The sequence below is a fragment of the Lampris incognitus genome, chromosome 4, assembly GCF_029633865.1.
Source record: "Lampris incognitus isolate fLamInc1 chromosome 4, fLamInc1.hap2, whole genome shotgun sequence".
Classification (NCBI taxonomy): Eukaryota; Metazoa; Chordata; class Actinopteri; order Lampriformes; family Lampridae; genus Lampris; species Lampris incognitus.
In genome coordinates this window covers 23,600,887-23,617,556 of record NC_079214.1, presented here as the reverse complement: position 1 = coordinate 23,617,556, position 16,670 = coordinate 23,600,887, and the positions used below count along the sequence as shown (strand labels likewise).

Here is a 16,670-nt window from a genome sequence, read left to right as displayed (position 1 = left end):
TGTGTGAAACAGTCTAGTTAAAAACTCCACTGCCATCTCTCCTAAACATCTCCATGCCTCCACAGATATGTCATCTGGACCAACTACCTTTCCACTCTTCATCCTCTTCATAGCTGCCCTCACTTCCTCCTTGGCTAATCTACTGCACTTCCTGATTCACTATCCCCACATCATCCAACCTTATCTTGCTCTGTCTCTCTTTCTCTCTCTCTCATTTTCTTCATTCATCAGCCCCTCAGAGTACTCCTTCGATCTTCTCAACACAGTCTCCTCGCTTGTCAGCATATTTCCATTTCTATCCTTGATCGCCCTTACCTGCTGCACATCCTTCCCAGCTCGGTCCCTCTGTTTAGCCAACCGGTACAAGTCCTTTTTCTCCTTCCTTAGTGTCTAACCTCTCATACAACTCACCATATGCCTTTTCTTTTGCCTTTGCCTCCTCTCTCTTTGTGTTACACTGCATCCCCTTGTACTCCTGACTACTTTCTTCATCTCTCTGAGTATCCCACTTCTTTCTTGCCAACCTCTTCCTCTGTATACTTTGCTGTATTTACTCATTCCACCACCAAGTCTCCTTGTCTTCCTTCCTCTGCCCTGATGACACACCAAGTACCTTCCTAGCTGTCTCCCTCACTATTTCTGCAGTGGTTGTCCAGCCATCTGGTAGCGCTTCACTACCACCTAGTGCCTGTCTTAACTCCTCCCTGAACGCCACACAACAGTCTTTCTTATTCAACTTCCACCATTTGATCCTTGTCTCTGCCTTCACTCTCTTCCTCTTCTTGTTCTCCAAAGTCATCCTACATACCACCATCCGATGCTGCCTAGCTACGTTCTCCCCTGACACTACCTTGCAGTCTCCAGTCCCTTTCAGATCGTGCCTTCTCCATAAGATACAGTCCACCTGTGCGCTTTCCTCCACTCTTATACATCACCCTGTGTTCCTCCCTCTTCTTGAAATATGTATTCACTACAGCCAGAACTCTACCAGAACTACATGAGTTCTAAAAATCATTTGTGAAATTTCAAAGCAATTTCAATTCTAATATTCAAATTTACAAGCAACATGAAATGGTGCTGCGTGTTGTTACCTTACCTATAACTGATTAATTATTTATAAAAGTTGATTTTAGCCAGAGCAAAAACTTTGTGTCCCATCCTTTGATTGGAAATAAAATGGACAGTATTCTCTGAATTTCTGTTCAGCTCACTGTTTTTCCTTGTTGTATGCTTGCCTGAGAGATACAATCTCTGGAATAATTCAGTTGCAAATCAACTGGCTGTGTTTAAACCCTCACCTCAACTGATTTTTGGGGGGGGGTTCCCCCCCCCTTTTTCTCCCCAATTGTACTTGGCCAATTACCCTATTTTTCCGAGTCATTCTGGTCACTGCTCTACCCCCTCTGCCGATCCGGGGAAGTCTGCAGACTACCACATGCCTCTCTGATACATGTGGAGTCGCCAGCCACTTCTCTTCACCTGACAGTGACGAGTTTCGCCAGGGGGACGTAGCGCATGGGAGGATCATGCTATTACCCCCAGTTCCCCCTCCCCCCTGAACAGGCTCCCCGACCGACCAGAGGAGGCATTAGTGCAGCAACCAGGACACATACCCACATCTGGCTTCCCACCCGCAGACACGGCCAATTGTATCTGTAGGAACGCCCGATCAAGCCGGAGGTAACACGGGGATTTGAACCGGTGATCCCCATGTTGGTAGACAACGGAATACACTGCTACGCTACCCGGATGCCCCTGATATATGTTTTTTAACTATGCAATTTCCCAATTCCATTTTAGTATGCTGTATGTTTAACCCTAATCTACCGTGAATTATCTTGCATATCTGATGTTCTGAATTTATATGCGATATATGTGCTCTTGCAGCAGGTGAAATAAGCCAGTCAGTCTTTAAAAAAAAAAGATTTTCAGATCCCATGGTGCGTCATTCATCACACTTCCGTCACATGTTGTGTTTCCTAAACAATTTAGGTAGCAGAAACAATTTCTGCTTTATCATTTGGCTTTTGTCCAAATCTGCAGGTAAAAGCCAATCCAAGAAGCACTTCAGCACGTGCACAAAGCCAGCCGTTCATCTACCATTCTTTAAACAGGCATGCGGGATGCAACGGTTTTCGGTTTAAAACCGAACCGTACGGTCCGCCCTGTACGGTTCAATCCGCCCTCATGGACCGTCGGTTTTCGGTTTTGCAGTTAAAATGTGCGTGAATAGTTGACAGGCGCTTCTTACTGCCGGAGAATGGATTTTTCATTGTGTGCCTGTGTGCAGGCAGGCTGAGACAGCCTACTGCAGAAAACCCCGCCCCACGAGTCAATATCCAATCATTAGCCCCCCCACCCCCCACCCCCCTTGTAACTGGAGCCGACAGTCGAGTTGAAAACACGGCGGTAGCTCGCAGAAGCAGGAAAAAAAGTCAAGGCGAGTGGAGGAGTAGAGAGAGAAAAGTCTGAAGAAGCACCGTCTTCATACAAATCTGGGGTCATTTCAGGTTTGCTGTTGAATACAACGATGAAGGAGACAAAACAGTGGACAGAAATAACACTGTGTGCTGCAAGCATTGCTTGACCCATGTCCCGTACTACGCAAGTGGAAACACTTCCAATATGAGCCAGCATCTCCGCCGGCACCACCCAGATGTCTCGCTCTCTGGAAGCAGGACAGACGCACAGGTAACCGCACCAGTGAACAAAACAACCGTCTATCGGGGATGCTCTCCAACAAACCTATAGCGCCAACTCAGAGAAACACAAAACAATAACCCGTGCAGCCCCCGGGGGTGTTCATTGCTAAAGACATGCAGCCCTTTTCGGTGGTTGGAGATGTGGGCTTTCGTCAGCTAATGCATACGCTCGATCCGCGCTACCTTATTCCCTCCCGAACTTATTTCACTAACAATGTAATTCGAAACCGAACCGAACCGAAACCGTGACCCAAAAACCGAGGTACGAACCGAACCGTGGGCTAACTGAACTGTTGCACCCCTAATGCACATGGAGGCCACACGTGTTCTCACCCCATGTGCAGCATTTCTCTGGTGAACAGAAAGACAACATTGTGTTGAATCCTTTCACAGGCTTCGCAAAGTCTAACATCTTCAGTGATTTCATCTCAGATTTCCGTGTAGACAGGCTAAATATTTGATTGAGTCAGTGTCCTCTATTCAGACTGTGTTAGATTAATCATGAATATAAGTGGGTTTGTTATTTCATTGTACTGGTCTGAAACTGATACACGAGTCCTTGTAGCTGTGCTGAAACGCTGAATTTTGTAATCAAATGTCACAGGCTTTCTCAGCTATCTCAGGGGTTTTAGGAAAGTTTGAAAACCAATATGCACAGGATGATTTACTGTTACTGTAGATATTGTAATATAGAATATATATGACGTGCTTTTTTATACATGCTATTAATGAACTAAAAATATTTTGTTGCATCAGATGGATGCTTAGACAATTTAAATTTTCTCCAGGCTTCTCTGTGTGTGAGGTAGCATTTATTGTTGTTGACACAACTGTTTGCAAGTTTGCAGTTGCATCTGGTCTGCATGCAGTGTATATATTTGCGGCTGTTTGTTGGTGTATGCGAGTGAGCAAGAGAAAAATAGTGGGATGGAGGGGATGAAGGGGAGGCTCAAGGGAGGTCAAGTAGACAAGTCTTTGTTCCCAGACTGAAGGTTACTCAGGATGGTCACCAGATTCCCACAGATTTAACACAGGGGATTATTCACCTACAACATGGGTATTGTGAAGTGGTGTAAGTTTACACTAATTAACTGTAATAAGATGTCATGAAGTCATTTCGCATGTGGTTCTATTTCATTTTCTTAGCCCGATTGTGCTTTTTCCAGTTTTAGAAAGAAAACTTATATATATATGTATATAAAGCATTTTTCCCCCGGAAACCATCAATGGTGTTGATAAAAGTGCTCAACAAATGAGGAGCGGAATATTGAGATAGATGTAGGAAAAAACTTTAATTCATAGCAGTACAAGCCTGTTTCGTGCGTCACGCACTCATCAGCTGCCAAGTTGGCTATTCAACAAAGAAATAAAACCCAGCGAATAAATGTTGTGTTGCCTCACACCACGCCCCTAGTTGCGGTACATAGCAACCAATGACAGATAACGTTTGAAAAGTAACCTCAGGAACAGTGCCCTGGCCCTTTTAAGCCCTTACTTTTTCAAAACGAGCCCCAGTCCCTCCCTCGTTGGTTGTAATGTCCTGAGGTTACTTTTAAAATGTTACCTATCCTCCCATTGGTTGCTGTCCTCTGTAACTAGGGGCATGGTGCGAGGCAACATAGCATTTATTCATTGGGGTTTTTTCTTTGTTGAATAGCCAACTTGGCAGCTGATGAGTGCGTGATGCACGAAACAGGCTTGTACTGCTATGAATTAAAGTTTTTTTTTCCTATATCTAAATATAGATAGATATAAACACAGCAACATCACCGTATATAAATATATAACATATATAACATATATAAACACAGCAACATCACCAAATCTTACAAGAAGGCTGCAAAGTCTGCTGAAAGAGACATCACCCTAAAGGACAAAAAAATTGCATTGGATCTGAAATTAGACGACCGCATTGATGTCACCGCCCAGAAGCAAGCCTTTATCACCCTGAAAGACCACAAACCAAATTTTAAAAACAAACCAACATGTAGGCTTATCAACCCCACCAAGCCCGAAATAGGTAAGCTCAGCAAAAATAAATCATTGATAATATTAACCGGTCGATTCTGAAGAGGGTTCCCTTAAACCATTGGAAGAACACCGACCAATTATTGAAATGGTTTAAGGACATAGGTGATAAGAGCAGACATACGTTCATATGCTTTGATATTTGTGAGTTTTACCCCTCCATAACTAAAGAGCTACTAGACAAAGCTATTGAATTTGCCTCAACATACACCAAAATATCCCACCGAGACATAATAGCCCACGCTTAAGAGTCAATCTTGTACCACAAGGGACTCCCATAGCAGAAACAAGGTAACAGCAAATTTGACGTGAACATGGGCAGCTTCGACGGGGCAGAGACCTGTGAGCTAATGGGCTTGTACTTGTTGTCCCAACTACAGGTCCTAGACATTAACGTCGAGCTATATAGAGACGACAGGCTGGCAGTCTGCAACAAACCAGCAAGAGAAGTCGAGAGAATACAAAAGAAAATGTGTAGTATATTTGCAAACATTGGACTAAAAATTACAATTGAGGCTAACAAAAAACAGATTGACTTCCTCGACATCTCATTAGACCTTAAAAATGGTACATACAGGCCTTACATGAAGCCCAACAATACACTACAATACATCCACAGAGAAAGCAATCATCCGCCCTCCATTTTGAAAAATATCCCAGTGAGCCTTAACAAAAGACTCTCATGTTTATCATCCAGCGAAGCCATCTTTAACAAAGCAGCTCCCCCATACCAGGAAGCCTTACAAACATGTGGCTATGATTTCAGACTTAAGTACAATCCACCACCAATTAGCGACAGCCAGCAACAACAACAAAAAAAGCGCAGCAGAAGGCGGAACATCACCTGTAAAATCCTCCCTACAGCGACACCGTGGCCTCTAATATTGGAAAACTATTTTTCAAACTTTTGAATGAGTGCTTTACCCCAGACCACCAATTGAGGAAAATATTCAACAGAAACACAGTCAAAATGAGCTACAGCTGCATGCCAAATGTTCAGCAGGTTATTTCATCCCACAACACAAGCATCATGGCCAAGGCACAGACCCCCTCACCACAACCAAACGCCTCCAACTGCAAATGCCGTGTTAAGACATCGTGTCCTCTAGAAGGAAAATGCCAGATAGAGGGAGTCATCTACCAGGCATCAGTGATAAGAAAAGATAACTACAATGTAGACACTTTCGTGGGATTAACAGAGGGCCCTTTTAAAATTAGGTTTAACGCCCATATGAGTAGCTTCAGAAATGAGCACGTGAAAAATGCAACAGCCTTAAGCCGCCACATTTGGTCATTGGTAGACAAGAGTATCAGTTATTCCGTCTCATGGAAAATCCTTGCAAAGAGTAGTGCATATTCAGTTAGGGGTAAAAGATGTAACCTGTGCTTGGCAGAGAAGTATTTTATTATTTGACGACCTGAAATGTCCACCTTGAATAATAGAAACGAATTGGCCACCAGTTGTAGACACCGAAGAAAAAAAAAAAATATATATATATATATATATATATATATCAACTCTGTGATGGCTTGGCGGCCTGTCCAGGGTGTCTCCCTCCTGTTACCCAATGACTGCTGGGATAGGCTCCAGCATCCCTGCAATCCTGAGAGCAGGATAAGCAGTTCGGATAATGGATGGATGGATGGGTGGAATTCTAAACCCCAAAAATCAGCCATCTGCACTTATTAGGTTTTTTTTCCCCATTTGTGCTCATTGTTGATCATTGTTCAACCTCGGGGGGGGGGGTTGTCTTTGATTGACTTAAAGCAAAAGCACAAGCATGGAATTATACATGTGTACACATTTTATCTCATATTACCAAAACAGACCATATAGCATCTTCTATCCAAATACACATTACTATAACCTGATGATGGTAGGAGACTCTTCACCTAATCTAAATCACAGGTATGCATGAAAACTAACTATCTTTCTTACAGTAGCCTTTCTTTTCTCTGCCCCCTTTTTCTTTTTATTTAGAAAATAAACTTGAGTTTATTGTCAAGACAAGTAAAGATGGAAAAAGGGGAGATGTATAGCAGAGGTCCCAAACCGGTTCAGAATGTAGGATACTGAAATTAGACCCCAGCCCACATGCTATGCACTTGTCTGTTTGAGCTGCCAGGACACCCCTGGCTCACTGCCTGTGTCTTCGCCTCTCAGTCCTTTGATAGTGACCTTCCCCTGCAGCCTGCTCAGAGACTGAAGAGGTGTTGACAGGAGATGGGCATCTTCCACAATCTGCCCTCATGCATTCACATGAGAGCCTATCTTGAGGGAGAGACATGAACTGAGACAGCATCTACAGACAGGCTGCTAATCCACGTAGTCCACCTTTTGTTCAGGACTGCAAATACTAATGCCGTCACGCACGCACAAGCATGCATATGTGTATTCCCCCATGGATGCAGATACATGCTCTTTGAAGGATTTGTTGTGAAATGTCTACATTGACATAGTTGTGGTTGCGCTTTGCTTACAATGTTAAGTTTTGTCTTTATGCTGGGGGGGGGGTGGCATCTGTTGAGTACTGGTGCGGAAATATCAATACCTGAACCAGAGTTGGTGGTGGGGGCTGTTAAGGGAAAGAAGGTTGCCTAGTTGTTTCTATTGTCCAATATTTTCTTGCTGGAACAAAAGGCTTGGAACATGTGATGGCCAGGGAGATAGGAGTTGGCGAAAGGTCCTGGAGGGTGGGCAGCTTTTTTTACCAGTGGTGGTCTCAATTGACCCAATCTAGACAGTTACACAAGAGGTCAGGATGGACTTGCCCCTTCAAAATGTTAAGTATATCTCAAGCACAATTTTAGTTTGGTTGTATGCAAATAAATAAGCACTCTGACCTCAGTTTTTACACAGACAACATCATTAAAAACATTCAGCAGAAAGTCTGTAGAAAAAAAGAAGAAAAAAATTGTTGCTGTAGGCAACACTAATCTCTGTAACCACTACCTTGATTTTTAATGAATAACTTTAACTTGGAGAAATCAGTCATTCTGCATGACCTTTTCCAGTCTGAATGTAAATCATTCCATGGCCCCTTGACCTCATTTCCACTCCCTCAGCTGACAGGTCACTCCCCTATGGTACTTTAATCAAGCCTTCGAGACCCCATCACAATAATAAACAGACCTCCACCTCCACTTCATGCAGTAGTAAAGGATGGGATGAGGGTCTATAAGCCTGAGAACAGATACTGGATTTGGTGCAACTCCTCTCCACCCCCAACCTGATGTACTGCTGTCATATACACTGGAAAAGAAACATACTGTGGAAAACAACCTCGGAAGACAGGAAATCCCACGTCCCACTGTCCTCTGGGTTGTTTACTCTTCCATATAGGGCATTTTGAGTTTGGGAGTGGGAGGCAGGATGGGGTTAGTGGAGGACTGGGTCAAAGACAAAAAAATGGGGGTGGGTGATCAAGTGGAAAAGGGGGAACTACACACAGGAAATGCTGTATATTGAATTGCAGCTGTGACCTTTGGACCATGCTGATGTCATGAGGTCTTATGTGATCTGAATGGCACTGGAAAAAAACTGTCCATTATAGCTTTGGAGGCTGAAGATGAAAGTTGCCTTGTCAGGGAAAAGTGGCTTGAACTCCCTTAAAACTTGCCACTGCTAATTGAATAATACCTCCAAATCTGCCACTGCAAACCACTTGAAAGCATTTCATGCAGTCTCAGTAAATAGTCACTGTTCATGAATTTGCGTTCTAGTCTTGTTTGAATGCGTGGCAGCTTTTTGTTTAACATTTTGTCTTTCCTTTGGCTCTGTTTAGCCTGTTGTTTTGAAAATCTATTCAATGTGCACTTTACTAAAATGCCAATCTCTATCATCTATGAACTTCTTTCTCATCAATTCAGTCTGTTTTTTCAAACAAAATCTGAGGTGAGATTCATCTAAATAACAATGTTATCTTGGAAAAACCATGAGAATTTTTCCGTTTTTCTGTTGGATTTTTTTTTTAAATTGCGGCTATGACTTTTGGATATGAATGTTGCTACGTTATGATAGTAATTCAGACATGAAATGCACTTTTCATCTGAATAAAAGAGGAATTCACATCTATTATTAGATTAAAGATTAGCAAGCCATATGGATTTTTTCATATATCTCGTATCGAAAATTCATATATCCTAAATTTTTTTTCAAATTTCTTTGACGGGCAAGAAACAATTTAGAAACACATCTGGCCAGATTTCTAGTACAAACGAAATAGACTCCAGTCATAAATCAAATGAATGCATTCTCTCACATCAGTCTTTGGCTGTGCTACAGTTACAGTGGTGTGGTTGCAGACAGTAGGAAGTGACATGCCTTTGAGAAGCCTTGTTGACATTTTACACGGCATTCATTTGTGATGAACAATCTTCTCTCTTGGACCGACAGACAGTCTTCTCCAAACTAGTCCAATAACACAAACTAAGAATCCCCTTGGAATTGAGGAGACACTTCCATAACAATTTTCATACATTTACTCAAAACACATCTATTTACTCATGCATGTATCCCTTCTACTTTTATTTGTTTCATTCATTAGATTACTTTAATCTGCTGTTAATTATAGGTTATGTCTGTTTTAATCACTTGTATTTTGAATCATGTCATCCTGTTTTATCACTGCTACACTGTTACAGTTTTTATATTTAATCTATAAAAATTAAGTTTGAATTGGTTTGATTTGATAGCATCCTCGGCCACATATTTCCTGGAGATAAAGACGTGCTAAAGGGAATAAGCAAAAGTTTCTCAGACATTTTGCAGGTGATTTGAATATTTTGGCTGTGCAGCCTAAAATCATATCAAACACTTCCATAGCCAAAGTCAAAAAATGGCAAGCCGATACCGGCTGTCACTGTAGCACTAAACGGACTAAGCTGAATAGCAACTATAGTGCAGTTAGTAGGATTTTTATAGCTGACCTATATGAACACTCAAGTGGTCAGGTAAAAGCATTATCCAGCTCCTATCCTCTAACAAATGTAGAAGAGATTACCCTCTGCAGGAAAGCGTGGGGTTTTCCTGCTTTTTAACCTCAGCTCAACCTCCATGTGTTTCCAGTTGTGTTTTTCTAGAGCTTTTTTTTTTTTTTGCAAATGAAGGACAGGTTGACGAGTTTATAGAACTAAATAACTTCCCAGACCACTGCAGACTCCTCCTCAATTTAAATGAGAAGCCAAGTAGTGGGATAAAATGAGACAGTCAGGCCAGTAAATAAGCTTCTAAGAAGGTGTGATAGCAAAGCAACAGCCCACATAAAAACCCTTTTCAGGGCTGTATTATCTATATTGTCCTTTCTCTGTACATACCAGGAATTTAAAAAAAAAAAACAACAAAAAAAACCAAATACAGAGGCCGGATACCTGGTAGTCAAGCTTCAGCAAGTTTCAGAAATTAAATTGCTATGCTGAGTCAAAGTTGAAGGTATGTGTAAACAAATGTTTTTTTCATCAGACTTATGCTACTCAATGCTGTACCCACCATTTTATGCACATATTTCTTTTCTTTTTTTTACAATTTCATAATGTATCTGTGATGCAACACGAGGGCGACATATTTTGTAGTCTGCCCATAAATACATCTTCGACAGCACTGTGGCATACACACAGCAAGAGGGTCTCGGGGTTCAATAAACCTTCCGTGTGGAGTTTGCATGGTCTGTCTTCATGTAGGTTTTCTCCGAGTTCTTTGGATTCTCTCACAGTGCAAATGCATGCACTTTAGGCAAACTTGAATTTCAAAATTCCCCATTGACAGGAATGGCGTGTGAGTGATGGTGTGTGTAGAACCTGAACTGGACTGTCGACTTGTTGTGGGTGTCTCCTGCCTGTGTTCTGCCAAGTGTCTGCTAAAATAGTGATTCTAGATTGGATTAAAATGGTTCAGACAATGACTGAATTGATGCTGCTCATTATGGTCAGCCTTATTGTTTACATTAAATGAGGAAGAATTAGGCTCTGTTTACACCTGGCATCTTGGGTGATCCGATCACAAGCAGACAGCTCTCTGTACAGGTGTGAATGCACCCAAGATGAATTGAGGATGCATTAAGATCCAGTCGCTCAGACCACATTTGAAGGTGGTCTAGGCCACATATGGCCACATTCTTTTAGCAGTGTGTATGTGAATGTGTCCTGGGCCACATTTAAGGACCGCCTACTCAACTGATGTTGTCTATGTAAGCGGAAGTACGTACTCATTCGTGCGCCAACAGTATCATATTAAAGTGTGAAACAACAAGAAGAAGCCACAACAGTGCATTGCTGCCTCCCGCCAGTTAAACATAACAACGCATTTGGTCTTTGCAAACGGAAATTATGTATGTGTTTATTTGCATATAGAGCGGGGAAGTGAGATCCGATCACAAGAGGTCACTCGAGATGCATATGGAAACAATTTCTAATTCCAGGTGAAGTACTTAGAGCTGTCCACTTGTGATCAGATCACCCAAGACGCATGTTGATGCCAGGTGTAAACAGGGCTTTAGTGTGACCAGTTGTCTTGGTACTTAACCTTAATATACCTCTTCTGTGGAGGGGTCTTTGTCTCAATGCAAGGTTAGATTACTTTTTGCCATTAGCACTTAGCGTTAAGCGTTGTGCATGCTTAAAAAAAACTAGTTTGTACAGCTTATTTGTCTGACCACGTCAGGCAGCAAATTCAATCTTACCTTATACAAATGGATAAATTTGAAAGAGGGGCGAGAAGCTGTCTGTTATAGAAAGGGGTGGGAGTATAAACAGGAATTCTTTGGAATTGTGATGCAAAGAATCAAACAAATGCAAGTGAAGATAAACACTCTGGCCTGGAAGTTATTTATGGTGAGGAGTCAGAGCAGTGGGCAAGTAGTTTTTGTGAAAAATGACCAAATAGAGCTTGAGACCACTCAAAACCATTTTCACACTTAAGCACAATTTGTTTGAAGCCTGCAGCTGTAGGTTCCCATCAGCAGCATAAGTCCTGCTTATGGGAACCCCAACCAAAGTGTGAAGCGGCCTTCTCACTGAATGAATTGAATTCTTTGCGCATCAGTCCTAAGTGGACGATCATCTGCAAATGAACCATGTTACATTATTAGGTTATTGTAATGCAAGGAAGAATTTTCTTTTCGTGTGCATTTTCTTTCTTTACATGTCAGTACAATTTGACATTTTTTTCACTGCAAACAACTAAGAACCCACAGCTAGTATGCAAACAGGCAGTAATTAATTTTTCATTTCATTTCCACAGAAGTATACATTACCTTCAATGTTCCTTATAGGCCAACGCTAACTGCAAAAACTGGGTTTAAATCTGGCTGAGAATCTGCATTACATTTTCTCCTCTCACTCCATCCTGTCACACGTCACTGTCCTATCAAAGTGTATGTTTAAAATTTCTAAATGTGTCGCCCAAATAGGAAAATCTATGCATAAAATCTGTACTACCTCAGAGGAAGGTATTACCTTTATAATCCCATGTAATCTTTATAATCTGCTGCAAGGAAAGATCCTGTTTATATCACTCACTCAGCTGACAGGTGACACATAAATTGAAGTCCATCTAATTAAGTCATGGTGCTTTGTGTTTCTAAAGAAATTTGCATAACACAGAGGGAAGAAGCAAAATATCCTTTCAGTTACATCTGATGATCTGTCACCTTTTTCAAGCTTTGACCTGTAAGAAATGCTCAAAGGATACAAAAATGTTTAGAAAAAAAGACACATCTGTCAAAAGGCCCATGGACCAAGTCCATAATTCTGTAACATTTATTGATTATTTTACAGTCGTGCCAAATAAAGGTGAATAAATTCTAATTATGTGACACTCTCTTTCTCTATCTCTCTCTCAGGCATGCCGTGTATTCGTGATCGCCTAACATTTCGCTTCTGTCAGACTCTTCAGTGGCTTGGCCGCTGCAACCTGCCCACTGTGCAGGTGCAATGCTGCAAAACCTGCAGCCAGCGATCCCGTGGCAACAGTCGCATTTCCCGCCGCTGAGGTGCAGTAAAGAACTTACCAAAGGGATCCAAGATGGACTCTTTCACGGTCACTTCCATGCAAGATGTGTGCACTAATTTGTAGGCAACAAAATAGAACAGCATCACAATAAAATTGTGTGTGTTTTCCAGTTGTACCCACTGTATACACAATTCCTATCATTCATTGGACCTCCTGCAACAGTCATGTGACAGTCAGCCACATCATTTGAAAAGTGAGATGTTCATAGATCATTAGTCTGCCTCACGGGAAGACAAGTTCTGATATTGGAGAAAATAAATATATTTAGGCCTAAATGAATATAAATATGATAGGCTTACATATAAATACTGCATACTCATATCTAGATTACTTTATGATACACTGTATTTTGAAATTAATACCTGTGTGTGTGTGTGTGTGTGTGTGTGTATATATATATATATATATATATATATATATATATACACACACACACACATACACACACGCATATTGCATACATACATATCTGTATTTAGACCTATTTAATTTGGGAAGGAATTCTGTTGGCAACTCAGATGAAGTGAACCCTAGAAGATCCTGATCTGGATAATAATTATTTTACTCTTTGTCAGTTTTTATGAAAATCTTTTGCAAAGCTATCTATTATTAGTGTAGAAGCAAATAGGATGAATAGGGGTAAAGTCACATCTGTCTCAATTTGATCATGCATCATAACTGGAATTAGTGAGACTTCATTATCACTACCGTATGAAAATCTCCATCAGAGGTTTCAACATTCAACACCCATTCAAGACATGTGAGAACAGACTAGTGGTTAAAAACATTTCATAAATCAGACGTTTTTTCACTCTCATACAATAACCATGAGAAGAAGTTAGATGTTTTAGCATGAGGCCCAATGTATGAAGCATGTCTCACTATGTAAAATGAGAAGTGCACTGTGACTCCTATTAGTATTTCTTCCACACTGGGGTCCTGTTTGGTGGCAGTTTCACTCAACAATACCACAGCAGCTTCTCTGTACCAGTGGAAGATGTCCACTGAAACTGTATAAAGTATAGATGTATGATTCATTTTTTATTTCTTTTTACAAAAATTTGAACATGTAAATATTTGTCTGGAATTCTCTATTAGTGGAACAGAATGTCATCATTGTATTTGATTTTAGCAATATGCAATTACAAAGGTGGAAGAACTGATCTGCAAAGAGACATGGTTTTGCTACCTTGCTAATGTAGGATGCAGTTATTACAATAGATTAACCACTCGGTAGCCTTACGGCCGGTACAGTGCTGCCATTTGACAGCAGTACAGTGTAATCGGTAAGCAAAATGGTTCTACTCATAATGTGGTACAAGTCTTAAGATGTGAAAATAAGCAACATAAATGCCTCATGCGGCATTTCTAAATACCATAATAACACTAAAACTTGTGTAGATTAGCAATTCCATTACAGCCTTTTTGTTTGTTGGTTACTTTTTTGTTTACTTTTGAAACAGCTGAGGATGACTTTACAACTTGTATTATCACAAGGCAAATTACAAGGCAGTGGTGCTACAGAGACAACTTTTGGTGCTAGAGACCACAGGGTCTCCAAAAATACCTGGTCAGGTGCTGGCCGGCCCAGTGCTTCATCTATTTTAATATCCAGTAATTGGATGTCAATTTTTTACGAGCCACTCAATGGCCTTTAAATTTGAAATCAGTGAATCAATTGAAATCAGTTGATTGAAGCTTTTTTTTCTGAAGAATTTCTATTGACAGAAATGGAGAGAGTACATCTATTACAGCAGAAATAGATGTAGCCTTGGAATTGCCTATGTATGAATTTTGTAAGGATGTTATATTTTTCTCCTTTCCCCCTTTTTTTTGTAGGATTAGCATTACTAATGTACATAAAGGCTAGAATTTACATTTGATGGCAAAATCCCTGTTTCAGTGTATTGTTTTCAGACATCTCTCGAAATACGTCTTTACCAGATAATTCACGGTGTCATCAAAAGCCTTCTTATTGTCATTTTTATGATTTACATTACTGTTGACCCACCACAGACTAGGAAATAGTCTGTCGATACAGCAAAAATGAAGAGATGAAAACCTTTATCCATCTTCTCAAAAAAGATCCAAGGCATGATTAAAGTCCACAGGCAGGTTGACGGCAGGTGGACTCTGTTGCACAGTAGGATTATATTACATTATAATCTCATTCACACCGGGGAAGTAAAGGCATAGCCGTACCAACAACGCCAAGCTAAATTCCTAGTGCATTTAATGCACATGGCAATAAAAGAATTTCTGATTCTGAGAGGCTGAAAAGAAATGTTCAGTTGTTTCTAATATATTTTCTATAACATTTACATAAAATAACATCATCGACGATATTGCAATCTCAGGTAATTGTAAATAAACCAGAGATTTTCCTAAACTTCAAAAGGGGTTCTTTGCTGAAAGGTATGCATGCCATGCAAAGAAAACCAGTGTTTTCACGTTTTCCAGTGCCACATTCACACTCGCAATGTCGCCTGAAGGGAGCTGCTGGCAAATAACAGACTAGTTCAAAGTTCTGAATTCAAATAACATTTTCGCCTTATTTTTTGTGGGCTTGTGATACAAATGTGAGCCTGTTTACTCGTGTCACCAATGATTTGAAGTTTTTTTTTCAAATGAATCCATATTCTTCTTTTTCTACGGTGAATTGTTCATGTGGGTTGTGCACCCCCTAACATTTGAGCCCTTATTTCTTTCACCTTTTCACTCGGTTCAGATGTAAAGCCCCCGCAACGTGGGTTGAAATGGTAGAGTGGTGCTGTTCGTCCGGTCCTAGTTGGATTTGTTTTTTGTTGAACTGATTCTAGAGATTTCTGTGACGTTTCCATGCAGTTAAAACTCATCATTCGATCTACATTTTGGCATCCAACAAGAAAAGAAAGGCATTATTGATTTGATACTTATTCTGCATGTATTTTCATTTGATATGTACGTTATTAATTGCAAATGGAAAAATAATTGATGACATTGTAGTGTGTCATGGAAAAACTTCAACTGTTTTAGTTTATCCAACCTCTACAAAATCCTGTTAGAATTTCATTAAATTCACTGCTTTGTAAATCATGCAGTGTTGAAATTTTGGGAGTAAAGATACTTTTTTTATTTTTTGTCAAATCAGGTGATGTGCATTTTGCCATTGGACAGCAATACTGTTTATGCTTCGTGTTTAATTTTGCTTAAAATAAAAATATAAAAACAGACATTTTATATAATGCTTTTTGAGAGTAAATCAACATATTAGTTATTGAATAAGTTCATTATTTTATCTCTGGCCCAAAGGAGTGAGTTACACATTAGATTTTTTTTTTTCCCCAAAATATTTGAACAGCCAAAATCCTTAAAAACAAATATATATGAATTTTCAAATGGAACAGTTCAGCCCTTACCAGACAATACAATATGAGCTAATGGAGGATATCATTCTAAATGTATATTTAATGCTAATCTCTTAGATGTACATTTGCACATAATGCTGCATCAAAAGGTACCACTTCAAAAAAGAGTTAGAAAAACGTATCACTTTATCTTTCTGTATACATGTTTTATTTCTGTCCTGCACCTGCCCAAGTCGACCTCTGAAGCTTTTAATAATTCTTGCCCCCTTGAAAATAGGATCAATTCACTAATATGTAGAAAATGACTGACATGTTTGTATGGTTGAGTAGTCACAGCATGAAAGGGGAATTGTGTGCTACTGTGTATTGTTGAAGGGATGATAGTCAAAAAGTGTAGTGGCATTTCACAAGGTTCAAAATGTCAAAAACAAACAAAAATTGCCTGTTTAGTCACTGGCAAACAGTAGTTTTGCCATCTTTGGTGACAACTTACATTTAAAATAATAAAGGATACTTACAGGGGCAGTTCCCCACAAAATCAAAAATACATGTTTTTCCTTTTACCTGTAGAGCTATTTATCCATC

At 40.2% G+C, this 16,670-nt stretch overlaps 1 protein-coding gene across 1 annotated transcript in view; it reads left to right on the top strand.

Annotated features, from left to right (window-relative positions):
• The window catches only part of LOC130111994 (A disintegrin and metalloproteinase with thrombospondin motifs 7), a 212,530-nt gene extending 195,875 nt beyond the window's left edge, over positions 1-16,655 (top strand). Inside the window, exon 24 of the mRNA XM_056279305.1 lies at positions 12,569-16,655. Within this exon, the coding sequence (XP_056135280.1) occupies positions 12,569-12,717 (149 nt within the window). The 3' untranslated portion in view covers positions 12,718-16,655. The remainder of the gene's footprint in view (positions 1-12,568) is intronic.
• The last annotated feature ends 15 nt before the right edge of the window (positions 16,656-16,670 follow it).